Source organism: Carassius auratus, chromosome 31 (assembly GCF_003368295.1).
Source record: "Carassius auratus strain Wakin chromosome 31, ASM336829v1, whole genome shotgun sequence".
Classification (NCBI taxonomy): Eukaryota; Metazoa; Chordata; class Actinopteri; order Cypriniformes; family Cyprinidae; genus Carassius; species Carassius auratus.
Window position 1 is genome coordinate 7,376,765 of NC_039273.1, and position 11,160 is coordinate 7,387,924.

The window sequence follows — 11,160 nt, forward strand, 5'->3', positions numbered from 1 at the left end:
TAAAAAACGTGCTGTCTAGATAGGCAGCGCACTAGGATTTGAGACACAGCACATTGATCACTACACAGAATAATGTGGTCACTTTACCTCTTCCAGTTCAATTTTTGTAGGCCTATGTTTTTGCGTCTTAATTTGTAACTTTCCCCTCAAGCCAAATGCAACGCGCTTAAAATATTCAAAACTATAGCATTTGATAAGAAGCTTGTATTTATTATGGTTAAGATGACTATTTATAGCATTGACTCAATACAGCAGTTATACTAAAAGCGAATTACTGTTACTAGGGTGAGAACCTTTTCGCCACATGACGGCGCTCTTGTGAAGAAAACAAAAGGAAAACTAAGAAGTGTGGTAGGATTGGTATATTTGAGGTTTTATTTTAATAATGCAAGAATACAATGTTTTTCTTTTTGGTTTGTTTGTTTTTTTGGTCGTATCTTACATAAGAAAAACTGAGCACTTTGGAACTTTGCTCAATTTAAATGAAGTAATTTGTTGGCCCTTTAAAACAAAACCAAAACACAGTGTCGTTTTCTCCCGAAATTGATATTAATATGAATCTTCAAATATCTTTTCAATATTTCTATGTTCATTGAAAACGTCTTTAATATACAGGTTGCATTTAGTCAGTTTTATTCATTTTCAAACAATAGTACAGTTTAGTCCAGACATGATCCAAAATCCGAAATCTAGTAGTGAACAAAAAGTCTATCACTGGGGGTTTTGTACATAGATATAATTCACCCAAAAATCAAAATTCTGTCATGATTTGCTCACTCATGTAATCCATATTTTCTTGTGTGTTCATATGGTTTTGCAAGAACATGAGGGTGATTAACTGAATGTTCTTTTGAGATTATATGGCTCATTAACTTTTCAATCCCACTGTAATTCTGTGTGTAGTCTAGACTGTTCCTCTCTCATTGATAACATGCTCCATCGTCGCTGTCTCTGAGGTGTCCAAAGTGATCTTGTATTTGGCCAGAATCTTGAGAATGGGCCTAAGCTTCAGCCACCACTGAGTCTTCGGTATACGATGTCTGGAACAGGAACAGACAGTGTGAGCACACGACGATGAAGTGACAAGGCAGGCTTCACTCAGTGAATGACAATGCGTACAATGAAGTGAAACAATGGTAAAATGAAACGGAGGGATCACTCACTCAAAGTCAGTGTTCTCTTTGAGATCAGAGAGAGGCTGGAATACCATGGCTCTCTTCTTCATTCCCAGAACACAGGCAGAGTCCGGCGTGTTAGCAAAGATACGTCCTGCTCATATGATGATATGAATGAAATGAAGACATTTATGGAAAGATAAAAATAGAAGATTATTCACACAAACAGGTCAGGTTCATATGTAAATGCATTTTCCACTTGCGTGTTCCATTGCTTTTATATGCACTAAAGGTTGTGAGATTTATTATGTTACACTATTTCCTAAGATAAAATGAACCTGGCATAAAGTAGCTAGTTAAAACACATTCAATCTCATCATCCCACTCTTAAAATGATGATTTTGGCCTCTTTTACTTCTTGACTTACCATCAAACACAGACAAGCCTTAATTGTGAAACTGATATTCAGTTTTTCATAGTAAAGCATGTACATTTTTTTCATTATTTATTGAAATATTTTTCAATTCGTAGTAGTGGTGTTATTTTTTAAAGTGTGTTTAATTTTTGGTTATTCACACATGAAACATAATTTTGTCATTTTTGCAAAATTGTTCATAAAATTAATACAAAAGACAGCTTGAATGCTAAAACATAATTTACATATTTAGTTTGACTTCCTAAAGTTGACTGTCACCATTTATTATATATACACACACAGTTCTGCTTTAAATTTTATGAACCCTTTAGAATTTTCTATATAAATAAAACTAGGGTGACCATACGTCCCCTTTTCCCCCCAGACACATCCTGGTCAGGATTTATACATTGATGTAAAGAGCCAAATAAAAGGCAAGTGATCTGGTTAAAATTATTTTCCTCAGCCATGCACTCATTGAAATGACTGTTCACTCACCATGTCTGTAACACTCCTTCAGTTTATCAGTCAACCACAACACTGCTTTTGCACCCATCTTTGTGCCAAAGGTCCTATCAAAAGGTGTAGGGGTTCCACCCTGAAAATACCATGAGAAAAATGAATAATTGAGCCCAGGCCCCAGTGATCATGACAAGGGATATCTCAGCTCAGTTATGATGTTAAAACAAAAAATACCATCAATGTTGTAAACACAGACCTGCTGCATGTGCCCAAGCACATTCTTGCGGCAGTCAAAAACTCCCTTGCCCTCTTCGGAGTACAAGCTGAAGAGAAAATCTGTGGTGTAGTTTGCATTACATTTCTCATTCCTGAGGGAAAACAGTTTGATGTTATTTAGAACGCTGGTGCAAGAATAAAATAAGACCAGAGTCATTTGTCTAGATTACTGGAGAAGTTGACTGAATGAAACAGAGAGTGAAAAAATGCAGAAACAGATTGTGTGACAGAGTGACCAACCTAAGGATGAGGCCTCTTTTTACCGTGGTCTTCATTTTCTCCAATAAGTGCTCCACGTTTGTCTACCTCCCAACCAGACATTTAATGGTTAAAAAAAATGAAATGAGATGCATTCAACCAAACATCAACTAAACCAAGCATGATGTACCTCCAGGTCGCGAATGCCAAATCGTTCTTCATAGATATAAGCAGCATCAGCCCCCGCAGCCAGTCCTCCCATAGTTGCCAGATATCCACAATATCCCCCCATCGTTTCAATGAGGAAAACCCTGCGCTTTGTCCCAGCTGCGGATTGCTTGATTCTATCGCATGTCTAAAGACACAAAACAGATGCTTACATTTATAGTTGGGGACTTACACATCTGTGAACTGTATATTCATTTTTATAATATGTGGTTTCTCACAGTTGTGATAGTATTGAGAGCAGTATCAGCACCGATGCTGAAGTCTGATCCAGGAATGTTATTAGACACAGTAGCTGGAATAACAACCAGGGGAATACACAATTCCTCATATTTTTCTCTGGCAGTCACTAATTCCAAACCTCCAACAAAGGCCTAAATGAGTGTGAGAGAGAGAGAGAACAGAAAGGTGAGGTAAAATAAATAAAAACACCTTTTATTCATATTGGAAGTAATATTTGAAATTTTATCACCTCAAACCCTCCAATGATAACCAGGGCGTGAATGTTAAACTTGGTTATGTTCAGACTGATCTCTTCAATCATACTAGTTGGCAGTGACCTCCGGGGAGAAACAAAAACAACAACTAAATGCTGGACCTCATACACTAACATCCAAAGGATTTTTTGTTCACCAGAGCTGCATTTACTCGATCAAATATACAGTAAATATTATTGCAATTGAAAATAAATGTTTTCTATTTTAATATATTTTAAAACGTAATTTATTCAGGGTGACATTATTCAGCAGATATTATTCCAGTCTTCAGTATCATATGATCCCTCAGAAAATATTTTACTATGCTGATTTGGTGCTTTTAAAAAAAAAACACCACACATATTTAACATTTTTATCAATGAAAAGAAAACTTTTTGATGAACCAAATTTCTAAAGAATAGCATGTTAGAAATTAAAAAATGTTCACATTATAAATGTCTTTTACTGTTACTTTTGTAAATGCATCGTTGCTGAATAAAAAAAAATTCTTAAGAAAATCCCTTACTAATAGTTGATTTGGAATATTGAAGCACTAAGAGATATAAAATTAATCAATTTCAGTAAATGAACAGTTCTGTTGTACCTCTTGGTTCCTAAATTAGAACCACCTTTGCCTGTCCAGCCTCCAACATAGCCCCATGTCATTGGTTCAATCTGTGAAAAGCAGGAGACAGTTGAAATTGAATTGACGAATTTCTACATATTTACTCATGGATTCCTCGTGTATGTTAAATACTTTACAGTTCCGTGTGCAAGTCCATCAAAGCCGTCATGTACAGCTAGCATGTTGTGTCCTTGAAGGATACCGATCCTGACGGCTGAACGGACTGCTGCATTCATTCCTGCACATGGAGCTCCAACGTTCATGATAGCTATGTTTATATTACTCTAAAGAAAGAATGAAAGATGGGAGGAAGATCTTAAAGCACAATAAATAAATATATAAAAATACATGGAGTAAAGCCTAACAAAAGTGATAAACTACACGATAAAATGATGCTTGGTACACACCTTCACGTCTGGGGCGGTCACATGGGCCAAGAGTTTATACGTGTTCCAATTGTGCTCAAAACTCCTGCAGAAGAGAAACAACAGATCAAATCACAAGATCAGTTTTTGTTAAACAAAAAAGAAAATATACAAGATAAAGAGCTCACTTTCCCCTTAGCTTAATGGCTTCCTCAAATCTGCCCTCTTCCATAGCTTTGGTTACTTCCTTTGTCTAAAAAAAAAGTGAATAAGACTATGTATTACAAATTAAATCACATAAGTGTACATTTTGAAAAACAAGCAAACATTAACTGTACATATCTGATTTGGGAAGACAGCAGTTTGTTGAAATACCACATTGAAACCAAGGCAGGATGTGTCTGTGCCTGCTCACCAGGTGCACACACTCCATAAGAGGCAGTCGAACAGCCATGTTTCCAGACAGACTGACCACACATGCAGGGGTGTCAGGAGTGGCCTCAAGCAACGCCATCACAGCCTCCACCCCCATCCTACTGCCCTGAAAACAAGACAGACAGGGGAAGACCTGTTGGCAGCATGTTACAGATGCATCAAATAAACAAAAACTACTTTCAAAATCGGAATTCTAATCAAACCAAGATTCTGTCAAAGGCGGAAGGTGTTCCTCCTCTCTGCACATGACCCAAAATAGTGGCGCGTGTGTCAAAGCTCAGCTTCTTAGTGATCAGCTAAACAAATAAATGTGAAGAATTAGCCATGTAATGTTATGTACTAGCTGATAAAGAAAAATCCCAATGCGTACGTTCATGATAATATCACAGGTGATGTGTTTGCCATGGCGATCCAGAGCACCTTCTGCCAAAATGATGATATTCAGACGATTGCCAATGCTTCTTTGCTGCACAATGAAGACAGCATAATGACATTAGAAAGAATATGATGACGTTGATTATGATGATAAAAAAAAAAAAAAAAAAAAAGGCAGTCATAATGTGTATAGATCTTACATGGGTAAGTCTCCTACACAGATGGTCCTCCCATCCTTCAGTTGGAGGCATTTCAGGAATAAAAACCCAGTCAGCGCCACACGCCAGGGCAGTGACTAAGGCCAAATATCTAAATACACACACACACACACACACACACACACACACACACACACACACACACACACACTCTTGTGTTAGAGGCAGAACATAAGAGAAACACTGCATTGTGATAACCAGGGTAATTATAGAACTAACCCATTTTCAACTCAAATTTAAATAATAAGAATATGCTAGAAACAAAATAAATGTTAACTGAAATAATTTCACTTAGTATAACTTGATGTGCTAAAATAACTACAACTAATAAAATAAATAATGACAAATAACAAAATTACTAAAATGAAAATGTAAAAGTTTAAATAAACAATACCCCCCCACAATATGCGAACATACAATAACAAAATGACATATGCATCCATACTGCAACATACCCACAATGCCTCCCCATAACTTCCAGAATGAATACTCTTTGATGACTGCAAAGGTGAGATAAGAACAGACAAATCAATGTGTTGTCAAGTTCAGAATCCAACTGTGTAGTATGCATGCATGTATGTACCTCGTTGCTGTTGTTGTGATAGCATCCACTACTTCCATGATCCTGTGCAGAGCTGAATCAGTGCCAATGGTCATGTCTGTGCCACAGAAATCATTGTCGATGGATCCCACCATCCCAACAATGTTCAGATGAGATGAACGTTTAGCCTCCTCTGCTGTGATTTTACCTATGAGCAAAGACACACAGACACGTGCCTCTCTCTATATATCTAAGAAAAATTGACACACTGAATCTTCTCATCAGGTAAAAACTGTAATTGTGTAATATTGCATTTTACATTTAAATTACAATTTAAATTAAGTGTTTTCTATTTTAATATATTTTAAAATGCAATTTATTATATTAATGGCAAAGCTTAATTATTTTCTTCAGCCATTACTCCATTACTCACAGAAATCATTCCCTGTTTTGGTGCTTATTTATTTTCAGTGTTGTTATTCTTATTTTTAAAAGAGTTGTGCTGCTTAATAACTTTGATACATGTTTTTCAGGGAAGTTTGATGAATGGTTTAAGACAACAGCATTCATTTGAAAAAAACTGTAACCAAGTGCGCACACACACCGAACGGAGTAGTGAACAAACACATTCACACACACACACACACACACACACACACACCCCGGAGCAGTGGATAGCCAATGCTGCAGTGCTGGGGGAGCAGTTTGGGGTTCGGTGTCTTTCTCAAGGGTCTCACCTCAGTTGTGGTATTGAGGGTGTAAGAGGGCACTGGACATTCAGTCCCACCACCTACAATCCCTGCCGGACCTGAGACTCAAACCCACGACCTTTGGGTTACAAGTCCGACTGTCTAGCCATAATCTCACAACTACCCCTTTATTGACTTAACTGTCCATTTTGATTGTTTTAATACATCCATTCTGAATAAAAGTAAATAAAGTGAAAAACCCTGACAGACCGATAATGATTACCGTGTGATATGGTCCTACCTGCTTTCAGCAAGATTTGGAGCAGCTCACTCCACTCATTGCGAAACTCATTGGCGCCTGTCAGGCTCCCATCTCCACCAATAACACACAGATTAGTGATGCCCAACTTCACCAGGTTACATGCTGCTTTAGCTCTACCCTCCTTAGAGCGGAAGTCCTGACACCGGGCACTGCCAATGACTGTGCCACCCTGACAAAAGAATCGGATAAAACAGAAAAATAATAGGAAACAAACACTTCAGCAAAAATGCCAAACATTAAAATAACTTAAGATGTTGGCCAAGGAATATACTAAAGTGCGGTGGATGGTTAGTGTAGTTGAGATGTGTTGAGATAATATTAGAGGGATAATTTAGACTCACACTGCTCTCTGGCAACTGTGCTAGACCAGTGGTTAAGGTTTGGCTGGTTAGCAAGGGTTTGAGACTGCCCATGCTCATGTGGTGCCATCAGCCAAAAAGCATTGTCATGATGTCTGCACCTCGTGTGATTACTCACTTAGAATTTGTGGTGTGGGCAGCAGTATGTACGCGAGTATGTGTGTGTGTGTGTGTGTGTGTAACATTACCCTAAGTCTCAAGCAGGTCTCTGGGTGAACTCTGGCATTTTGTACTAAACCATAGAGGTTATACCATGCAACATAATCACTTATATACACAAATAACCTGATGAACTCCTCCCTTAGTTACAGTTATGGATTATGTTGATGTGATGATACAATGTCCAAAAAGGTTTGTTGAAAGCAGGATTTCTAATTTCTCAAAAGTACTGGAACACGGGCCTCCCATCAAAAAGTGTTCTCATATCGTGATACAGTTTTGGATATATGGATAGAAATTGTCTTTACCTGCAGTACAGAGTGTGCTGAATGTTCACAAGCAATAAAGAGCTGCTTAATAGCTGCACGAATGATATTGGACATTTGCGAAATTTGACCTCATCCAGCACTATTTTTGTCTTATAAAGTATTCCATTATGGTGCTAGAAATTGCTGCAAACGATTCAGTGCATGAGTAAACTGTTGTAAAACAACTCCTTCGTGACCCAGTAAAAAGCTGATGACGATGATGAGTTTATTACCAGCTGCAGCATCATTGACACGCTCTCCCAAGTTGCTTGTCCGATGTTATCTCCTCCATCGACTAGGCCCTGATAACCCTAGATGCACAAAAAGATTGGAGGATGCATAATTGAATGCACATGCACACGTAACATTTTAAATAATGAGTGGATTTAAAAATAAGCAAGAGCTGAGTGAATTAGAAAGTGAATTTCTCCTGCCTAATAGCGGTAATTTAGAATGACAAATTCTCAATTTCTGTGTGCAGCGAATAGCAGTCTTTCACCTTTAATTCTTTATTTCTTATGTGTATGTGCTTCGATGTACGGACCTCATGTACAAAATAGACTTTTGCACCGGTGTAGATCCCAACTCTCACCGTGGCTCGGACAGCAGCATTCATACCTGAGATATAATCATTAAAGAATTATAATTATTGCACATTTATATTCATTTATTCCAGAACTAAGAGGTCTAAGGTTGTCTTTAACTTGTCACAAGCATTACATTTAATTAAGATTTGGTGACTGTTCATGAAATGTATCAAGCGAACTACTAATTAACTGGAAAGTGTGTAATTAAAAAAAATCTATTCTAAACCTGTGATCTTGTCATCTGGTCACACAAACACACATGGTGGTTAAGTCCCAGTGTTTCATTTAAAAGACTGAACCAGAGAGGACAACAGGCAAGCTTCATTGCCCAGCTCTCTAAAGCAACCACATTTTCCCAAAGGTCACCGGCTAAATATAACACCCCTCAGACAAAGAGAGAGACAGAGATCATAGGGAGGAATTGAGTGAGAGGGAGAGGGAATGATAGGGCGAACATAGTTAAGGTTCTTCTACTACTAGTTGCCATTACTCAGTTATTTGACTTATTCTCCAGCTGGTACCAGATAAGGTTAAAGGTCAGTTTTTTTTTCCAATTGCTAAAGGTTGAATAAAAAGGTCAGTGTGAAAGCTTTTGCACTTCTCATGACCTTTCTAATGTACAATTCATGTTGTAAATGAGGAGGTGGAAGTTCAATCAGGTAATCAAGCAACCAACAAAACCACTTTAAATGATCATCTATCAAGTTACGGCCAAATTCAATACCACACACACATTTGACTTTATGCCTTGCATTTTAATGCCAAAGAGGAAACTGCATATCACTCTTGATAATACAGGTAAAAACCTTACTAATATGACAAATACTGATATTTTTCTCACTCCACAAAATCGAAACCCAATTTCAAAGGTATAGTTCTTCCAACACTTCACACTCATGTCATTCTAGACTCATGTTCCTTCATATTGTGAAACAAGATATGCTTTGCAGAATTCCATATAACAAAAGCGGACAGTCCAAATTTACACAACAATGAGGAGGAAGAAAACAAATTGAAGAATTTAGAATACATGAACAAATGCATTAAGAAAATTTGTATCAAACGTTTTCATATGGAATTTGTTATAGTGTTTATACTTCAAATTCATTTTGGCTCAGTAATTATTTTTTAAAAAAGTGAATATTTGTATTCAACAAGGACATATTCAATTGATCAAAGTGCCAGTAAAGACATTACAAAATATTTCAATTTCAAATAAATGCTGTTCTTTTGACCTTTCTATTCAACAACAAAAAAAAAAAACCTTGGGAGGCTGGGGGGGGGGGGTGAGTTTCCAGAGAAAAAAATTCTCAACTGATAATGGTAAAATGTTACTTGAGAAACAAATAGGCATATCAGAATGATTCCTGAAGGATCTTGTAACACTGCACATTAAACAATGTTACCAACCCCAAATTTCTGAATAGTACTGTTCATACACAGAAACATAAAAACCCAATCATCTTTTGACATTATTAGACCGATGGTAGATTATTTGTTTTGTTTTATACAGTTGCCATATCGCAAAAATATGGAAAAGTTATGTTTTAAGGCACAAGACATTTTAGTTTCAGGATTAGAAATTAGGATGTAGAGATAAACAAAGAGTGCACCCCAAAACTGTTTAAAGCCCTGTACTTCCACGGAGTTGGTCTCTATAAAGGCCCACACAAACCTAACCTTGTGCATCTCCTCCAGAGGTGAGGACAGCGATGGCCTTTCCAACGCCCATCTTTGTGGGGTCCACAGGTGCTGAACGTTGCATATTGAGATGGCCTGGGGAAGACAAGGGAAATTTTGAAGTCAACTGTGAACACTTTTCTCTATCAGACCGCTGAAAGAGACTGACTAAGAAAGTGGAGTGGGAACGTGACAGTATGAACTCCCTCTACCCTGGCATGCAGTGTCACAGATATGATCCACCCCCTTCAAACAAATATAAAATTATCTGGAGTGGCACCACACGCTGCTAGTGTTCTGACTAAAACAAACACACATAGACACTGCATTTACAGTCACTTTGATCCCATGTCATGTGATCTTCATGCACAAACAAAACCAGATACAATCACAAAACACTTACATGGACAAACAAAGGCATACAGTCATGGCTGGAAATGAATACACCAACATGACCTTTACGCTATCTTTTCCCATAGAGCATACTGTGAGTATGCAATGCAAAAAAATACTCACGTATGCACACACACTTGCAGTCATTGTGTATGGTGCCGGAACAGCTGAGGTTGTTCAGGGTTCCGTCTAAATAGTTTGTAGAAGTGGGCTTTCCATCTATAACAAAAGGGCATTGAAAAAGATCAATTTACTTCTTCATCCTAGAATAATCAACAAAGCTCTAGCATGACTCAACCATTTATAGCACACTTATATCTGAGATTTCTGAGAAAACACTATGAACACAGTATCATGATTATATGTTGAGGAAGTGTGTGCATTTGCTGTTGTTTAGTGCTGCAACTATTACAGATAACCCTTACTATAAAGGGAACAATGAAGGACTTTCATCAAGCTCAAGTCTTAAATGGACAGAGCTGCATTATCACTTGCAGATTAAATTTTACTGTGATGTAATTCCACAGATTCAGGTCACCAATATAATAGCTGGCTAACGCATCAAACAAATCACTAGTTTTGTTTGCACTGCATGTCTTTGTTTTCTAACAAAACATGTATTTCAGGGTTCCTCAAATGTTTCCCTGGAAGGCCAATATGCTTCAGAGTTTAGCTCCAACCCTGATCAAACTCACCTGCCTGTGTTTTTCTAATGATCCTGAAGACATTGATTAGCATGCTCAGGTGTGTTTAATTAGGGTTAGAGCTAAACTCTACAAGAAAAGGGAATCTCGTGGGCCAGATTTGAGGATCCCTGATGTACATGGATTCATTGATGTTATGGTGTTTAATTCTAATTATAGTAAAAACTTATCCACCCTATTCATTAACAGTGACATAAATACAGTAAATAGTAAATATATCTTATGGTTCTTCA

At 37.5% G+C, this 11,160-nt stretch overlaps 1 protein-coding gene across 2 annotated transcripts; it reads right to left on the reverse strand.

The window, feature by feature from the left end:
• Positions 1-336: 336 nt before the first annotated feature.
• On the reverse strand, positions 337-10,815 carry LOC113050368 (ATP-dependent 6-phosphofructokinase, muscle type-like). 2 transcript variants are annotated; one of them, XM_026213276.1, is made up of 24 exons: positions 10,649-10,815; positions 10,347-10,442; positions 9,831-9,926; positions 8,063-8,181; positions 7,797-7,874; positions 6,717-6,906; positions 5,769-5,934; positions 5,641-5,685; positions 5,168-5,276; positions 4,963-5,058; positions 4,796-4,888; positions 4,573-4,698; positions 4,346-4,410; positions 4,200-4,263; positions 3,930-4,076; positions 3,772-3,842; positions 3,164-3,251; positions 2,913-3,065; positions 2,657-2,821; positions 2,509-2,570; positions 2,249-2,360; positions 2,029-2,128; positions 1,164-1,269; positions 337-1,040 (listed from the first exon to the last, which is right to left on the reverse strand). In XM_026213276.1, the coding sequence occupies exons 1-24, from the start codon at positions 10,674-10,676 to the stop codon at positions 905-907; spliced, it is 2,511 nt and encodes an 836-aa protein (XP_026069061.1). In that variant the 5' UTR covers positions 10,677-10,815; the 3' UTR covers positions 337-904. The 2 variants fall into 2 exon arrangements, with proteins under 2 accessions (XP_026069061.1, XP_026069062.1); XM_026213277.1 differs by having other exon boundaries at positions 8,108-8,181; positions 10,649-10,811.
• Positions 10,816-11,160: the final 345 nt, after the last annotated feature.

Bases quoted from the DNA above. Each gene is read 5' to 3' on its own strand.
- LOC113050368 (XM_026213276.1), bottom strand. From the start codon at position 10,676: ATGAAAGTCCTTCATTGTTCCCTTTATA. The intron at 8,182-9,830 runs GTTAGGTTTGTG...ATTATATCTCAG, and splicing joins CTCTGGAGGAGATGCACAAG to GTATGAATGCTGCTGTCCGA. The intron at 6,907-7,796 runs GTAATAAACTCA...TTCTTTTGTCAG, and splicing joins TGTCAATGATGCTGCAGCTG to GGTGGCACAGTCATTGGCAG.